This window comes from Glycine max, chromosome 7 (assembly GCF_000004515.6).
Source record: "Glycine max cultivar Williams 82 chromosome 7, Glycine_max_v4.0, whole genome shotgun sequence".
In the NCBI taxonomy this organism is placed as follows: Eukaryota; Viridiplantae; Streptophyta; class Magnoliopsida; order Fabales; family Fabaceae; genus Glycine; species Glycine max.
The window spans coordinates 4,919,584-4,938,183 of record NC_038243.2 but is presented as its reverse complement, the minus strand read 5'-3'; the positions used below and the strand labels follow the sequence as shown (position 1 = coordinate 4,938,183).

Below are 18,600 nucleotides of genomic sequence, written 5' to 3'. Positions count from 1 at the left end.
TTAATTATTTGTAAAAATGTTTTAAAGTAATAAAATTTAAATGCATATTAATATAATTTTAAAGTTTTCTAATACATTTCTTATTTTGTTTTTTGAATGCACGTTTTTTTTATTCATCATAGTTTAGTTTCAACATTTAATTATAATATTCTAAATTGATATACAACAAATAAATAAAAATAAATAAAACCATAACATTTTTTACAAGAACTAAAACCATACATATTATAACTTATAGGGTCTTATATATTCAATAAGTCCCAGTATTTTTTATACAATAAATAAAACAATATGATAAAAATTAACAGCATGTTTGATTGGGATTTTGTATTACAATTTGTAAAAAAAAATTAGTACGAAGTAAAAAATTTGTTACTTCGATCGAACAGCCAATTAGGCCACACAGTTAACTCAATAAAACCATAACACATTGCTTTGAAAGGAAAAAATGGTCCTGACCAATGAACACCAATCCGATTTTGGTTTAATTTTGCAAAGGCCAATTCAAATACAGCATTTGACCCGGAAAAAAAAATACAGCAGATATGGCTAAGGGTTCACATGAAAAGCCTAAAATGTATTATGTAACATGTGTGCTTCTCTATACACCTTTTGCCTTCAAGTAAATTGCCTCTAAATGTCATAATGTGAAGAACATCCGTGCAAGTTACAAAAATGCCTCCAGCTCATTTGCTCAGAAGTTTTCTATTTTATTTTATAATAATATAATGCTATACAAATTATACTAAACTATTTTAAAAAAATTTTAAAAATGGCTCAATTGACAAATGTTCACGGGTTTGGCAACTGCAATTGCTCAAAAAGAGAGAAAAAAAATGCCTAAGCCTAATTCATAAATCTCCTACAATTAGGGGCTTTGCAAAGGCAAGGAACTTTCAATTCATCCCGCTCATCTGGATCAAACAAGTAATCATACCTGTTGCAAAATGAGAGAAAAAAAAGTTCATGTCAGGCTAATCAAATTTTTCATCCCTATTGCAAGATATATCCCACTTGCATATGTGAGCATGCATTAAAAAAAATAAGCATACACAAACAAACCGTACGTTAGTTCTTCACCAGCAGAAACATTGGTCTTGGCAATAAGAACAATTCGGCTCCCCTGATCACCCAGACTCATAATCCTTGCATAGCAGTTTGGCATGCACTGAAGCAAGTCAGGGATGAACATCAGTCTCTTTTTTCATTTTTGGCCATTGGCCCATTGCAGTATAATCTTCTTATATAAAACCAAATGGCGCACGATTATGTTTGAATTATATAATGTTCAAACAATATTCATAATCTAACCACTACGTTTAGTATTGGAGCAACTCTGGTACATGTCATAAAATATAAATAAAGAAAACCAGACAAGGTCCATGAAGTTACAGCAAAGTCCACTTATAACTTACAGAATGGTTTATTAAACGTGCTATATTGCCTCTGTTCGTTGCATCAACTACCACTTCCTCACTGATCTTGAACAGCTGCATGATTTATTTTATTTAGTGTTAAGATTAGCAGTAAATGAACTTGAATATTAACAGCATCATAAACCTGCCCTAACAGGCTTTTGAACTATCAAATATGCTTCACCATGTTAACCTAGACAAAAAAAGATTGGAAGTATATACAGATATTAAAAACTATCTTAAACAAGATACTCACATAGCAATCCTTGCCTTCTGAACGGTATTTTTCTTCCCTCAGGTCAGCAACACTACGCCTTACGTGCACACCACGATACTCAACAACCTGCAAACAAACATAACAAGCATGAACTTAATGTCTTCAGAAGAAAGTGCGGTAAGGTATTTACCTTACATTTGAGTGACTCCTAAAGTAATGAAATTACCATCTCTCCTTCTTGTATATCTCTACGAGCAAAGAGACCCCATCCATGAATGCCCGATTTTCCAAAGCAAACTCTAAATTTTTCCGTTTCCTGCAAAACCAAAATATTACAATTGAAGAGAAAAGAGAGAGCGGATTTAAAATTGAAAAGAAAAAAGAAGAATTTAGAGAAGCAAATAGAGAGATATGATTTACCCATAAATGGTGAAGACGTTCCTTGAAAGAAGTGAATACTTTAGATTCATCAGCATCCTATCACAAAGGAGGATTATAAGATAACAAATTATTTTTCCAACATACTATAGTCAAAACTCAGCAAGAATAGGTTGTTCATTTTAAAAGTATAAGGTCTATCATATATCATGTTAGCCTCAGAGATTACCTTAAAAATGTTCAACTGAGTTATTGCACCTAAAGAATGAAGGCTGGGTCCCCCCAGCAAGTGAATTATTGGCACATCAGCTCTCTGGAGACACGGGAGAAAATGTGTTGTAAGAGACCAAATTGAAAATAATAGATAATGCATGTAATTAGCAAGTTTGTATTAACAGTTAGCATTAACAAAGAAATAGCATTGGGTTTTTTATTATATCCACAGGAATCGAAGACAAGTACCAGGGGGTTTACAACAAATCACTCTACTGAACCAATTGAGTTAAACCGCCTTGGTTGACTAAAAATACCAGAAATGGTTGATAAAAATAAAATGAAGCATAATAGACTAAAAGACAAGAGAGATAATATACTAGTATGCTCATGAAAGTATTTTACAATCATTACCTTATTAGGAGACCTTCGGTACACACGACACCTGGCCGCAGACAGCGGCTCTACTAAGTCATTTTCAGTGGTTGAAGATTCATTAAGCTCTATATTCTTTGATAAAATTAGCCTTGATCCCCTGAAGCATCCCTTCTGATTTTGAAGTGAAGTTCTGGGAGAGAAAATCCCCAGGGGTGTGTGTACCACCAGTACAGAATCTGGATTTGGAACCCTGAGATGGAATTAACTTATAAAACCAATTTATTAAAAAAATGTGAAATTAGCATTAGATATAATCACAACACTAGAGCTCAAACCTGTGAATTGCACAATATATTAGCTTCCTTGTTACTTGAGTCCCATTCTTCTCCATGGAATGTAACTGTAAATTTAAGCAATATCAACATAAAATTATATTCAAACAGCCATAGAAATTATTTATTTGGGATGAAACTATAAAGAATGTCTCTGCCCTCGACAAGAAAGGCACAAAACTAGGATCATGAAAAAAGAAATCTACAAAAAATAACAATTTCAGATCCACATATTTACACTTAAAAGACAGACAAAACTTATACCTCCATTGTATATCCTGCCCTTGATGCACACATCACATGAAAATAAGTAGAACACTTGCAACAACTTATGCAGGAACCATGGCTCTGTTTACAGATCACACAAGTCTGCAGTCATAGAACAAGAACCATACACAAGTTCATGAGTACAGCCCAGCAAAATATAGAAGTAAAACAAAAAAAGGAGAGCCAAGTGATTACATAACAACCACACCACTATCTTAGTGAACAATTAGGAAAAAAAATCAAAATTGAAGATGGAAGATTATATAGTGCATGTTTGGATTATTAGCATGGGCTTTAGTTTTTTGGAAAAAGTAATTTGGAAGAATGAAATTTCTATTTTGAGAACAGTCATCCAAAAGTAATTTGAGCATAAATATAGAGTTTAATAAAATAATCACTAGATTACACCAAAAATGAATTCAGGTTCATCTTGGTTTCCCAGTCATAAAAGTTTTAATCAATCAGGATTCATTTGAGGCAATATTATAGCTGAAACCAACTGTTTGAAAAACAAGATCACCATTTGGCCATATTTTTACCTTCACAAAGGAATTAGGAGGAATTTTAAGGATTCCCATGGCAGGTTCCATGGCCTCATGGTTTTGGAAAACAACTTGAGGTCGAAACCAAGCACATGTTACATGAACCCACAACATTTCAACATCCGTTGGCTTTAGAGCACCACCTGAAAATGGACAAACATGATAGCATTAGAGATTGATGATCCGCAAAAGCAAAACAACTCTTTTTAATATTAGAAAGCAGGTTAATTCAATATATGAATGAAAAAGGCCTCCTTTAAGAGTGCTGATTTCACCATTTACTGCTTTCCAAAAGAATTTAACATCATACGATATAGACATAAAAATAGAGTTCAGAGTTACAAAATACTAAATGTGACATGCCTTTTACTGGGCAGAGGCAACACTCTCTCTCAACATCAGGAGTTTCACATACTCTACAAACCCAAGAAGTAAAATCCTGAACATTCTTTGCCCCATAGCATTCTTGGTGGACTGCTATTTGGCATCTGCACAGTGAACAGGTGGGCATATATTAATCTATGTTACTACCTTTAAAGCCTCATAAAATTTGAAATAAAATACTAACAACTCCAAAATTCTACAACATAAGGGAAAAGACCATGAAAAAGAACGAAAAGACCTGTTACAAATAATAATTTTGTTATCTTCCCAATCTTCAACCCATCTGCAAACAGCACATCTTTCTGTTGTCCATTTTACATTAACAGGCTCATACTTCTCTGTGGCAATAAGGTAAAAGTACAATAAATTTGCTTTTAAGGATATATTCAAAAGAAAGCATGTATCTGCTATGTGCCATAAGACCTGGTCAATTAGAACTAATGGAAGGCTTCAGTATGTAAAAGTTTACATGGAATGCACATTTACCTTGCAAAAAGGCCAGCACCTGCTGTTGATCTAACTGCTCAGGTATTCCATCAAGTGGAATGTTTTCTTCCATCTGAGATAATTTATGTTAAGTAAAAAATGAGAAATAAGTACAACATAGTAACAAAATAAAAGGGGCACAATAATAGGCACACTCAAAAACACAACTTGTGTATTCAAACTCAGAATGGGGAGACGTTTGGAAATAAATTTGATGTAGGCAGTAATGAAGAAATCCATGTGATAGAACTCATACTATGACTGTTAATTCAAAACCACCCAACAGAGTTCACCAGAAATACTTGGTATAAACCTCTAATAAAGCAAGAAATATTACATACCCATTTTTCCAGTGGTAGCATTGTACTTTTCACTTTCACACTATGTTTCCATTTTTTCGATCTGCAACCTGTATGTTTTTCCCATTCACTAAGTGTCTGCTTTCTTGAACCACAAGAGCCACACTTGCACATGACCCTGCAAGAAAAGGCAATCACAGGCTGCTCAATGAAATTCTTCTGGGAAGAAATCAAGTGCATTCACCTAAGGTTCTTTTATTTTTCTCAAACCATTTTCTTTGTATAGAACTTAGTCAGGGTGATAAACAAAACTATTAGAGTATTAGGTAATTTCTTTTCTGGGATAATACTCTTTAAATGGTAACATAACCTACAAAGTCATAAATAAAATACATGCATATGCATTAGCTAGAGGGAAAAAAAGAATATACAAAAACCAACTTCCTTCGGAAATCCCTGGAGGCAAAAGAAAAGACAAAAGTAGAGAAATGGAGAGAGATCATCTCCAGGAACATGAAATAAGGACCCTATGGGGGGAGTATAAAAAAATTTCCTTCCATCATATATAGAAAGCCAAAATAATTAAATAAGATTACTCCCATAATATCCAAAAGTGCTGAAGGCTTACAGATGAAGCTTTGGGATGTAAAAGCCTTCCATGCCATTGCACACCACCAATACTTTCTCGGGTATCATAGATTTTTGGCTATTCTCTATTAATCTGTTTCAAAAAATATCACATAATAAGACTTGGAATAAAATTAAATTCTGTAAAATAGAAGAAAAAGGAAGCAACAAACTAATACTACATACTCGATATTTGACTTGTATGTTTGTGATGCTGGTAATTTACAATTGAATTTTCCCTTGCAATCTGGACAATAGTAATCTGTATTTTCCAGATCCTGTAACCACGAGTCTGACCTTTATCATAATCCACTTCATGAAAGAGAGAAATTTAAAAAATAAATAAATAAAAAGTGTCATCATGTTTAAGCATGATACAGCACCTTGAAAACTTTGCTGGATATTTTATCGCACTCAGCATGCACCCACACATTACAACCATCACAACACACCTGATACAAAGAGTTCATTACCAAAATATGTCAAAATTCAGTCAAATGAAACAAATTAAATTTAAAAAAAAAAAAAACTACATTGATGAAACAGACAATCTCACCCAATTTCCACCATCTGAGTGATGCCAAATCCTTTTGCAAATGCCACAATATTGTTTTGATTTTCGTAACTGTAAAAACATTAAGAAAATTAAAATCAAATGTCTGCTATAAAATTTAGCGAAAAATTTTAAAGCATTATAAATGACCCATTCATAACCTTAGAACAATATTTGCAACAAAATTGGGGTGCACCATTTGAATCCTTAATTTTCTTCATGGTTTTGCATGGAAACATCAGACCACAGCCAGCACAACACCTTGTATCCTGCACAATATATCCACTGAATAAAAATATACTAATAACATAAATATATAAGAAACATTTTTCTCTTGTTAACTCTTATCCAAATCTGCTTTTCAGAGTAACTATCATTACAGGACAAAACATCATAGTAGCATATCTAACAAGATGAAAGCATAAGGTTCATGATCAGCAATTCACCACAGATTATTTTCATCTCTGATACAGAAGTATTAGAAAGACATTCCCAGAAAGAATTGTAAAATGTTTATTCTGAATATGAATTGAGTCAGCAATTCACCCCACTTGATTCAAACATGATTTCCTACTTGAATACAAGAGGACAGTAATGATACAAGGCTACAGCCTACAGACAGGAGCAGTGCCTCCTTGTAGTTGAGGGGGCTTTTTTGGATTCACTCAATTCTTCTTTTGAAAAACAGTAGCTTTATAATGTAGTTATAAGAAATTTAATAAATAATTTTACTAAAGCTTTTCTCAAGGCCTGAATCTTAGTTTTCTTTGTTGACCATCCTAGAATCCTTCCATTTTTTCTAGTTCCTACACTTGCTGAAGAGAATATATCATAGGCACCCTGTCCTTCCTCCACAAATAAGCAGTCATATCATAGGCACTCTTCCGCACTTCCTCCACAAATAAATGGTGACCACCGCAACCTTTGTCAATCATAACTCAACATGACTAAAACCTCTTTCCTATGTATAACAACGTTTATAAAAGCTCTCATCCAGTCACAAAACATAAAATATAAAAAACTAATCTCACCTGATCCTGGCCGTAGCATTCCCCATCAACATAAGAAACAGTGGCCTCCATAAGTCCATCAGGATGAGCATCTACACCAGTTAATTCTTCTCTTCCCAAATGTGATTCCAGAACACCATCTTCTGCCAGCATTGCCTCCTCCAGTGCCATGCGGAAGTCACTTGGTTTGCTCTTGTACAACCGGGTCTGTCCCTGAAACCTGAACAAAGATAATCTTTCATCAATTAAACATCCAACATTCTTACAGAAACAACACAGCACACCCAAAAGTCATTCAACCACACACCTGTCCATGAACTCCGAGAAGGGGAAGACCGTTCCCTGCTTCACCCAAGCGTAGTCCTGCACATATAATTCTCTCAGACCTCAACACTAAAACCCAGAACCAAAATCTCATTAAATCCATGACACCATAAACAACACTTGCAGACAACCTCACTCACCCTTTGAGTTCCATTCTTTGAATAACCGAAAAACATCACACAAAGCGCGCCCGGAACACAACAGCTGAGCACAGACTCTGGAGCCTCCAAGACAGGATCAATCACCACAGCAGGCCAAGCCGGGTACCTCTTCCCACACTTAGCCCAAACGATATCTCCCAAAGCAAAATCCTCTGGCTTGTAAACCTCTCTCCTCTTCTCACCAACGGGCTTTTGGTCCACACCCTCAAAACTAATCCCAGAAGTATTACTCTCGGCCTTAACAACAGTCCTTTTACCCACACTCGACGAATAACACACACTATCACTCTTCTCCTCTTTCACACCAATACCACCCTTTCCATCCTCCACAAAACTCTTATCATTATCTTCAAAGCTCAAGTCTCCATCCGCGGCGTCAAGGACCGAGTCATTGAACCTCGACGGAAGCTTCTGAGCGCGGCCACGCGAGGACCGCAGTAATGGCGGCAGACACGCCTCCTTCGCCGTTTTCCGATTAAACAGAACGGAATTCGAATTGGACTGAACCTCACCACCACCACCGCCACCACCCCAATACGACCCTTCGCTGCTCCATGAGCCAGAACAACTGCTGAAATATTCAGCCTCCCCTGGCACTCCCAGCGAGTAAAAACCGGTCACCCTACGCTTCTTCTGAATCGCATTCTCGGAATCCTCAATCTTACATCGTTTCAGGTTCGGCGTTTCGGTTTTCATCGTCCGCTTCACTATCATGATGCTTCAACCATCCACATCGACGATTTCGCGAACCACGAAACCCTAATTCTAAACCCGTGATAACGCCGTTGCCAAAAATCGCGCAATTCGAACCCAAACCTCACGAGGCTAAGGCAAATTCGCAATATATGAGGTTGCTGTCACATGTTTTGAATCTTGCAACGCACGAGAACGGCAGAAGGAGGTTTTGAAACCCTAAATTGAACAATGAAGTCGTAAGGGAATGAGAGAACGAAGGTATACTAGTGGGGTTGTTATTTTTTGTGTTTCCCCTTTGAGAACTCGCGGGGAAACGGAAAGGAGAGGGAATTGAACGGAGATTGAAACGCTGGTTTCGATCTCTGAAACGATTAGCGGGAACGGGGGAACGAGAAATCCCGGGAAAACGCAGCGTGAAGATTTTCCCGAGAAAGGAGGAATTTGAATTGGCAGAGAAAAAACACGAAAGAAGTTTGTGTTTTGTGACACAGGGAAGGCCCCGTCCAAGACACATAAACAAAAGGAGATGTGCTGCGGTATTTTCAATTTATATTTTTGAAGAAGACAAAATACAACAAGAAATTATTAATTATTTTATTTATATAGATATACATATACATGATAATAAATCATTTTTTTAAATAAGGTTTTTAGTAATTAATTTTATGCTTGAAATTTTTTTAGAAATAATTCAATTTTAAATCAGGTTTATTTATTTTATTTTTATGTTTTAAATTTTTATAGAAATTGTTCTGAAAGTACTAATGGTTTCAACTTGCATTTTCGGATATCAAAAGTTTTTTATCAATAAAAATAAATAATATATATATATATATATATATATGTGTGAAATTTATTTATTTTTAGATGAAAAAAAACTAAAATTTATTAATATGAAAAATGTTAAAAATACATTATTTAACAAAATCATTCAACCACACTCTAATTATTTAAAATTTATTAAAAATCACAAATATAAAATAAAAAGAGAATATTTGAATATAATATGGACACCACCAAAATTTATCATTTTCGATGACTTCCAACAAATTAGAGAGAATGTATTAAAAAGTGTTTTATAGAATATGTTCTTAGAGCTTCTGGTGGGCCATAAATTGTTGATTTTCTATAAATCTTATAATTGAAAATTTAGTTTTTTTTATGTTTGATACCTACTTTGAAAAATAACATTCTTGGGAAAAAGGTTTCTTGAAAAAAAAAACTAATTTCTCACAAAAATAACTTTTTCATTTAATGAGGTGGGAATTTAACTTTTTTAAATTAAATATTTTTTTAATTGTAGTAAAAATATCTTATTATATTATTTAATGTCATAAATAATTTAAGTAACTAGTAAAAATATCACATATTTCTTGAATTCCTAAGAAACTTAAATATTCTAAAAAATATTTACGACCAACCAAACGGATTTTATTTATTGATAGAAATCATAATTTTTAGACATGAAAAACTTTTAATCTATTAAACTTCTTATAATTTAATAGTTATACAATGATAATATAAAATATTTTGTATTATTTTCCAATGTCAAATCATTATTTTATATGACTTTTAATGTAGTTATGATAAAAATCAATAAATTTAACATACATAATGATTTATTACATTTGATGCATGGTCTTTTTTTCCTTTTTTTTATTACTCTTAGTTATGTACATAATTAAATAAATTATTTACAAGAAAATTAGTTAAATATCAAGGTTTCTCATTTGGTTCAGCAGAATTCTTTAATTACCATAAATCATGTAATACATGTCTTTAATTTATACGAATAAAATAAAATCGGATACCTTGAGCTTTACGCGCGAGTATTGAATTTACAATTACAAATTATAAATTTATTTATTTATTATATTTAAGTTTAACCAAAAAATACACCGATAGTGTGAAAACTTTCCACACAGTTAATCAATTATGAATCAGTTTAGGTGTAAATTTAAAGCAACTATTATAAAAGTTAAATAGTTAATAATCGTGACAATCCAAAATTGAATGAAAATGTGAAAACATTAAATTTTATATAAATGTTTAATGTATCTAATTAAGCAGGCATGTCATAACATTATATACATAAAAATTAGGGTATACGTGATTTTAATTATGTGAAAAATAATAGTTTTCATTAATATTAGTATTAAACTTTTGTGCGTATATATAGAGAGAGAGAAACTTTTATGTATCTAATGTGACAAATATTTTTTCAATAAATAGTTGTATGTTTAAAATTAGTTATAAAAACCAATATTAATAAACTTTAAAAAATATTCGAACTAAAAGAGTCTCAAATAAATAAATAAATAAAAAATAAAGCAATTGCAATCTCGATTGTGCATAAAATAGTTTAAAAAGCAATCTCATATTGAAAAGAAATAAAAAAAGGACACGTTCAGCCAATGAGCAATCAGTAATGGGTGTGGTATTTTTAATTTATTTTATTTTTGTTCCAGAAAATATGGAATGCGTGGGATTTGGGCGTTTGGCACTGGAATTTGGAAAAGAAGGATATGCCGATATTTTATTGTGGCTTTTGTTGAGGAATGCGTGCCAATCATTCTTTTCGGTAGCATGAATTATTTGTGCAACTATGACGTGTAAGACAATAGAGTGCCACCAGATAAGTTTTTAGGCCAAGTCTCATTTTTATCCTTTACATTTTACTGTTTTTCTATTTTTGTTCATTAAGATCATTCGGTAAGGTATTTTAATTTTTTGTCAACTAAATATTTTATTTGATTAATTAAGTTTTTTAAAGTAATTTCTGATTTTTTTTTTAAAATATTCCTTGAAGGTTGTGTTTTGAAAAATTAACTAAAAGTTACAAATCTAATTTATTAAATTATAAATATTTGATAAAATTAACTATTAAAATAACTGAAAAAATAAAAGGAAAAAAAAATAAAATCAAAATATTTTAAAAGGATTCAAAATAAATTTGATAAATAGATAAAAAAAATATAAAATAAACTTAAACTATAATTCAACTTTTTATATTTTTTAATTATTTCAATCGATAATTTTATCGAATATTTATAATTTAATAAGTTAATTCTACTGAATATAATTTATGTTTGAAAAAAATCTATTTTGATGATTTATATATTTTAATGTTGTATGATCATTTCTTTAATTTTTCATGAACAACAGTGTTTTTAAATTAAAAATCATCATCGTGTATAATAACATTTTGAAAAATATGAATCAATATAAAAACAATCTCAATAATGAAGAACAACTGCCAGATAAAATCACAAAACGAAAAAAAAATAAAACACATTTTACAATTTTAAATTCAAATCAAAATCTTAAACTGGATATAAGGTGCAAATCAAAATTTAATAATCAATCAAAACCCCCCAAAATTACAATCCTAATTAAGGAAGCCAAGTGCTTCGGATCTGCAGAAAGAGAAAGACAAAATGTTTAGCTGATTGAATTTTGAAGAGTAAAGATTAAGAATGCAAACTAGGATTAACAAGCTATTGATGTTAGAATGCAACGAAGAGTTACGATGAGGGACTAGTAGTAGGTTTCGTTTGTTTTGAAACTATGAGCGTGTTTGGAAGCTTTCTCGATCACCACTTGTTTGTGCGATGAAGATAGCCATGTTGAAGGTGTGTGTTTGTAACGTCCAAACGCGGTTTTGACACTGGGGCAAAAACTTCAACTGGCTCTGCTAGAATGGTGCCCAATGATTGCAGAAACTTCAACCTTTAAATTGCCAAGCAGATCGCAATGGTTGCACACTTGCACCTCCCTCGCCTCCAACGCCCCTAACCATTGATGTTTGCGCTGATGGTTATGGGTTTGGATTATGGTGGTGGTGATTTTTGAGAGTTAAGGTAGGGGAAGGCATTAACACCTAGATTTGCTTAGATCTAGAAGGGATGATTTATTTTTTAAAAAATAAAATGAAGATAACAATGGTTTTTAGTTTTCATTATATTGAATTAATTATTTTAAAATTAAAACGTATGAACCACGTTAAATAAAATGTTGTTAATGAAAAATCAAAGAAAAAACTCAAATGAAACATTTGAAAATCTAAAAGGCCAAAATAAAAATTTTAAAACTTAACCTTAAAAAAAATAAAAATGACAACACACGAAGAACCAAAAGTAAAATTTAACCAAATTTTAACAATTATGCAATATTAATCCTAATCTAACATATATTCACATAATGTAACCAAGGTTGTTATAAACTGGACCAAGGAAAGAGTTTGGGTTAGGCTATGTTTGGATTTTCAAAATGTGGTGCATGAATTTTAAGAAAAATCTAATGGTTCACAAACTAAATTTTGCAGAAGAAGTCTAGATGTTTTTACAAATCTCATTTTGTTCCAAAAGAAAGCCTGTTTTGCAACAACAAAGCAAATATACCCTTTAATATGTTATTGGGCTTTTACTTCCTTTGCTTCTTGCACCCCCAAATTTATAATATCCCTATGCTACCCTTCTCTTATTATAAGTGGGTGGGTGTAATGTCACTGTGACTTTTTGGTGACTCTCACACTGTGATATTTTATACAGTGATACATTACTTAACATCCTTATTGGTTAGAACCCTTCACCAGTTAAAATCCCCCATAAATAATTATTTTTAAGGCCTTGACAATCAACTTTGACACTGTTTAATTACTCTCAAGATCATTGATCGTCCCCACAAACCAACATGATATTTTTTTTATTGTTATGTTCTCACTTGCACACTTTATGAAAAACTTTTGAAAATGTCACTCATCTCATAACTGCTCCAAGTCAAGCACACTTAATTATGGAGTTCTTAAGTGATAGACTATCAAAAAATAGATGCATTTTGTTAATATAGGTAGTATCAGTTAATTTATTTAAGTCATTTTCAACAATACAATCTCATACATGTACATCTTCTAGATCCTTCTCATTTCGGTGTGATTCATTTGGGGTGTTACAGTGGAAAGTGATGGGTGATGTCTGTGGTGCGGTGGTTTTGGCCGCTGGGTGGGGTGGGGTGTAGTAGTGGTTGGTGGCTTGATGGCTAGGGTTGTGCACCGAGGGAAGGGGGTGCTGACCATGAAGAAGGACAATTTTGTCCTTTACTTGTTATTATGGAGGTGAGGAAGCAAAAAAAGGGAGCACAGGAAGTAATTCTATGTAATGCTGAAAATTTCGGCCCAAAACAAAAGCATGCCCTAACTTGTGTTTCGGGTCGAAAGTAACCCGAGTGCGCTGCTCCCACTTCCTTCTCTATATCAATGCGCTTTTCTTCTTCTTCTTCCTGCAATTCCTTTCTTCACAACTCCACAATTCATTCATTCATTCTTCTTCTGTCTCTAACGGCGTGGAAATGATGGGAATAGTAAAAGGTTTGAGCAGGAACAACGCACATTGGTATGGCGGCGGCGGCGGCGACAGTGGGTGGAGTCTAGGGCAAAAAAAGCGAAGAAGGCCCCTGTCCCTTGCGGAGCAATTGCACGGCGACACTCGCAACTTCTTCTACAACAAAGAGAAAGGGGTTGTATGAAAAGGCGTGGGTTGCATTCTAGTATGGAATCACAACCTAGACTTCTCCCCACATTCTGTTCTGCTTCAATCCACACTGTCTGTTCCGCCGCCACCAATGTTGTTCCTGCTTTGATTACATCCTTCACACTGATCCACGCCCCCTATTATTTCCACTTTACTTGATATTCACTAACCTATCATACATATTTATATTCACTTTGGTTTTATTGTTGATAGTTCTTGTGTGTTTGATGTTTAGACGTTGGTGCCTTGGTGGGCATTAATTAGGGTAGTAATAAGATACTTATCTATCTATTTTGATTTGTCTGCAAAAAATAAATGCTTTTGTTGTCAAATTTGTTGCTGGATGGTGTTTTTACCTCAATTTCATACAAGACCAGAGTGAGGTGCTTGCAAAATAACCTTGCTCAAGGCCCCTTTTGATAGAATATTTGTGCTAAGTAAGTAGAGATCTGATAAGTTTTTCTTAGTTGTATTAGAGCATCTTTAGTTGAAGATCTTTAGGTGAAGATCCGGTCTTGTCCACATATATTATACAGAGGCAGGAATTATAATCCGAAAAAGAGGCCTGTAATACCTGTCATGTTGTGGAAGCCCCATGAACCTGTATATCCCCGACTGATTAAGACAACAATTAATGGCTTAAGTATTAAGGAAACGAAAGAAATTTGGAAGAGAGGACTAGCTGTTCCTGCTTTAACAAAATTTGGTATGTGCATGCATCGTATTGTCTTATTTCGGTTGCCAGTATGCTTTTTGTAAACATTATTGACTCTGAAGTGAATTGCAGCAATAAACGGTTATTATGCTTTTTTGGTACCCATGGTCAGAGATGTTTGCCATGTAATTTTCTTTTGTTGCATAACTATAATGAAGAATGCCTTTTCAGCTTGCATGATTAGGTGCCTCTATAGAGGTTTTAAAATTAAGTCTGTTTGGGTATTATAAATTAGAATCACTTTTCAAATGGGATTTTACAAAGATTCTTTTTTATGGAAATTGTCTGGGTCCTACTTGTTAAAAAAATTGATTTTGAAGTGTTGATTGTAGGGATTTTTTTTATATTCCTGTTGGGCCAATTAGTTTAATTTTCTAGAAAAGCGTGGAAATCCTACTACCCTCAGTCAATCTTATGATATATAGATATTACAAATTTACTTTGAAAAACTACTGAAACAGATTGGATTGTTTTTCATAATCTATTCTTTTTTATGGAAATTGTCTGGGTCCTACTTGTTAAAAAAATTGATTTTGAAGTGTTGATTGTAGGGATTTTTTTTATATTCCTGTTGGGCCAATTAGTTTAATTTTCTAGAAAAGCGTGGATAGACTATTTTTATTTGATTGGAAATGTGTTACTTGGTGATAATGGTTATCTATCAGTTTTTAAGTGAAATCAATGGGGTAAAGTGTAATTTTTCTTTATAATTAAATAACAATAATAGTGGTAATGGTAATACAATATTGATGGCACTCTGCTCTACCTTCCAAACATTTTATAGAGAAGACATGGTTTCTGATTTTCAAGTTTTGTTCCCCTGGGTTTTGTGATTTAAGTTGCTCCTTATTAAATTATCTCGTGTGTTAATGCAGGACATGGTGCCCTGTATTCTGGTGACTTTTGAGAATGAACAAATTGTGGTTTGGAGGGGAAAGGATTATGAGCCCCGGAAGGATGGATACTTTCTTAAAGATCGAGAATCAGTTGACGACATTGGTGGCTTGTGTGTGGGAAAAGAGCAACAGGCTATGTAACACCACAATCAGGTGTGATAATTAAATGAAATCTTTGTGCAAATTGCCGCCATGAATAAGAAGTTCCCTTGAGATTGGATTGTTGTGTTATTTGTACATTGGAGGTGTTAATTTATTGTTTTTGTCACAAATTCACAGCACAGCTAATTAGGAATCAATTCATGGTTTTGCTGACAGCCAAGCTTGGAAGAGACTTTGGTAATTCATGATGTCAGAGAATAATGGAGGAAACTCAGTTCAATAGTTCAGTACGCAAGTTTGTCACCATTACAAAATTGCCAGTTTGATATGAAGAGCTAAATGTACAAATCAGTGTTTTTTTACTGTTCATGTTTGGGTTAGTTTAGTTTTAGAATTACTTATTTGAAAACCTATTTTGTAAGGTTTTGTTAACACAATGAGTGAAGGTTACTGCTGAATCATATGAAACGAAAATGGACAAAAACAACTTAAAAGTAAAAGGCAAAATTGTACTTTTGGTCCCTCACTTTACCTCCAATTTCGCAATTGGTCTTCTAGTAATTTAATTCATAAATTTGGTTTTCCTGTTTTATAAAATCCAGCAATGTTGGTCCCGAACGTCTCAATTGGACGTTGACCGTTAAGTAGTGATGTCGACTGTCATGTTTCAACGTCTGAGAGAACCTTGAATTGTGTTTTTTAACTCATCTATGGTAAAAAAAAAATTACCCTAAAATCAAGGTGCTTCTGTCATGTAAAATTAAGAAAAATGTCTCCTTTGGATACCCTTTCCACACTAACCTGCGCTTCCTCAACCTCCACAAAAATCGCTTCAACGACACCATTTCACCTCTCTTAAATTGCACAAGCCTGGAACTACTGTACCTCTCCCGCAACGATTTCAACGTCGAGATTTTGACGAAGATATCCTCGCTATGCCTTCTCCTTCGCCTTGACATCTATGACAACAACATCCGCGGCCCAATCCCCACACAACGAACGAAACAAACCCACCTCCTCACATTGAGGTTACAGAACAACGCCCTCTCTGGCCACGTCCCCGACCTTTCAGCTTCCCTCCTTAATCTCACTGTACAAAACGTCACCAACAACGAACTCCGTAGCCATGTTCCTGATTCCATGCTCACCGTACTCTTTGGAAACCACGCCCTCTCCTCTGTGGGTCCACCTTGCTACCCAAATGCTCTGAAACAGAGCCAAACACAGAGACTACCATGATAATCGTTCCTGCAAAACAGAGCTCGTTCCCACAAACCAGTAGCGTAACCGTTCCTAACAATTCGAGAAAGAAAGGGTTGAGAGTCGGTGTCATTGTGGCGATCGTTGTGGTGGCTTGCGTGGCGGTGCTGGTGGCGATGTCGTTCGCGATGGCGCATTGTTGTACCAGAGGATCCACCTCTGGTTCAGTAGTGGGGAGCGAGACTGCGAAGAGAAAAAATGGGAATAGTATTAGGAGCGAGAAGATGGTGTACGGGAACGGTGGAAACTTGGATAGAGATAGTGATGGGACGAACACTGAGATGGAACGAAGCAAGCTTGTGTTTTTCGATAGGAGGAACCAGTTTGAGTTAGAGGATCTGCTTCGAGCTTTGACGGAAATGCTCGAAAAAGGAAGCTTGGGAACGGTTTACAGAGTGGTGCTTGACGATGGTTGCACTGTGGCTGTGAAGAGACTCAAAGACGCTAACCTTTGCGAGAGGAACGAGTTTGAACAATACGTGGATGGTTGCATTGTGGATGTTGTAAGAAAAATGCCTCCTTTGCATGGATTAAAAAATGCAATTCAAGGTGTTCTAAGACGTTGACGCATGACGGGCAACGTCACTGCGCTTAACAATTAAGGCATCCGGGATCAATATTACAGGATTTTATGAAATAGAAAGATTAAATTTGTGAATTAAATTATCAAGGACCAAATGCAAAATTGAAGCTAAAGTGAGAGACCAAAAATGTAATTTTGTCAAAGTAAAATCATAGCGATAAATAATAGTACTCTTGTATTGAGAACAAAATGTCGTATTAATTTTAAGAGGAGTTTTACATTTGTTACTTGGATGCAAGTTCCTTATAAGGTTCTATTTTTTTTATCATGTGGTTCAACTAGTAATTTATTTATTTTTCCCTGATATTGAATCCATAATTAAAACATCCACAACTAAACAAGATGTGGAATTAGATTTTGTTTTACTCCATAACTTCAGTAGTAATTACTATGTTAATTTGATTACCTAACTCATTTGCAGGTGAAGATAAATTAGGCTAAAAATTTATTGTACGGAATAGTTATGAAACTCGGCCCGAGTGGATTGCGGGCCATTGGACCATTTTGTTGGCACGTACTTCCAATTTTTGAGGAAAAAAATATTATCAATTTTAATTTCAATTCAATGTTTAAAAGATAAAACACAATTATAAGTAATATTTTCATTCCATTACATTTCTTTTCTTTTTATTGATCCAAACATTAAGATTTCTTATAACTAACTTTGAAGGTTAAAACATTCAAAGCAAAGCTGGAGAATATAAGAAGACAAAAAGAGAAAAATTTATTTCATATGATTAATAGTTATATGAAAAAAAAAATGCCAACAAGGGTTAAGTGTTTTTAGCACCAAACACCAGGAATCAAATACGAAAGGAACCGTAATTACATGTTTTCTTGCTATTTTTTTTTTGGTAATAAACTCATCCATTTACTGTTTTTTAAATAAACTTTTTCAAACATAAAGCAATATAAAGTTGTTTCACTAGTTCCTATGCAAAGTTTTGAAAATAAGACACAAGGTGGAACTAAAATTAACGTTTTGTAATTAAAAATGAAAATAAAAAAAGTTTTGTTAAACAAAGTACTCCTTAATTTGTTTAAGTTCTTTTTTGGTTCAAATATTCAATTCTTACGAGAGGCAGTGTTGCATTGATTTGATTGATAAAATTGAGAATTGTATGAGGAGTTGGGGCTTTGGACTTTGGATGTTTCATATGGTACATCATCATAATATTAGTCTTCCACTAAAATTATCCTTGGTTTTGGGTCAGATGGGAATTACTGTCCACAA

The 18,600-nt window shown here is 33.8% G+C and overlaps 2 protein-coding genes across 4 annotated transcripts; one reads left to right on the top strand and one right to left on the bottom strand.

The window, feature by feature from the left end:
* Positions 1-562: 562 nt before the first annotated feature.
* Positions 563-8,796, bottom strand: LOC100793624 (histone-lysine N-methyltransferase ATX3). The gene is made up of 23 exons (XM_006583174.3): positions 7,566-8,796; positions 7,409-7,464; positions 7,123-7,321; positions 6,253-6,360; positions 6,095-6,163; positions 5,922-5,990; positions 5,725-5,816; positions 5,540-5,632; positions 4,954-5,089; positions 4,613-4,685; positions 4,365-4,464; positions 4,106-4,230; positions 3,740-3,885; positions 3,198-3,302; positions 2,937-3,001; positions 2,638-2,851; positions 2,240-2,323; positions 2,053-2,109; positions 1,859-1,948; positions 1,672-1,758; positions 1,416-1,490; positions 1,068-1,168; positions 563-937 (listed from the first exon to the last, which is right to left on the bottom strand). The coding sequence occupies exons 1-23, from the start codon at positions 8,298-8,300 to the stop codon at positions 847-849; spliced, it is 2,970 nt and encodes a 989-aa protein (XP_006583237.1). The 5' UTR covers positions 8,301-8,796; the 3' UTR covers positions 563-846.
* Positions 8,797-13,548: 4,752 nt separating this feature from the next.
* Positions 13,549-17,631, top strand: LOC102661536 (leucine-rich repeat receptor-like protein kinase PXC1). 3 transcript variants are annotated; one of them, XM_006583172.3, is made up of 3 exons: positions 13,549-14,516; positions 15,401-15,574; positions 15,740-17,631. In XM_006583172.3, exon 3 carries the CDS (start codon positions 16,759-16,761, stop codon positions 17,347-17,349), a length of 591 nt encoding a protein of 196 aa, XP_006583235.1. In that variant the 5' UTR covers positions 13,549-14,516; positions 15,401-15,574; positions 15,740-16,758; the 3' UTR covers positions 17,350-17,631. The 3 variants fall into 3 exon arrangements, with proteins under 3 accessions (XP_006583235.1, XP_006583233.1, XP_006583234.1); XM_006583170.4 differs by having other exon boundaries at positions 15,701-17,631; XM_006583171.3 differs by lacking the exon at positions 13,549-14,516 and having other exon boundaries at positions 15,135-15,574; positions 15,706-17,631.
* The last annotated feature ends 969 nt before the right edge of the window (positions 17,632-18,600 follow it).

Coding starts and splice junctions, on each gene's coding strand:
- LOC100793624 (XM_006583174.3), bottom strand. CDS start 8,300: ATGATAGTGAAGCGGACGATGAAAACCGAAACGCCGAACCTGAAACGA. Junction 4,465..4,612: donor GGTGCTGGCCTTTTTGCAAG/GTAAATGTGCAT, acceptor TTATTGCCACAG/AGAAGTATGAGCCTGTTAAT. Junction 2,324..2,637: donor ACCGAAGGTCTCCTAATAAG/GTAATGATTGTA, acceptor CCGTGTCTCCAG/AGAGCTGATGTGCCAATAAT.
- LOC102661536 (XM_006583172.3), top strand. CDS start 16,759: ATGATAATCGTTCCTGCAAAACAGAGCTCGTTCCCACAAACCAGTAGC.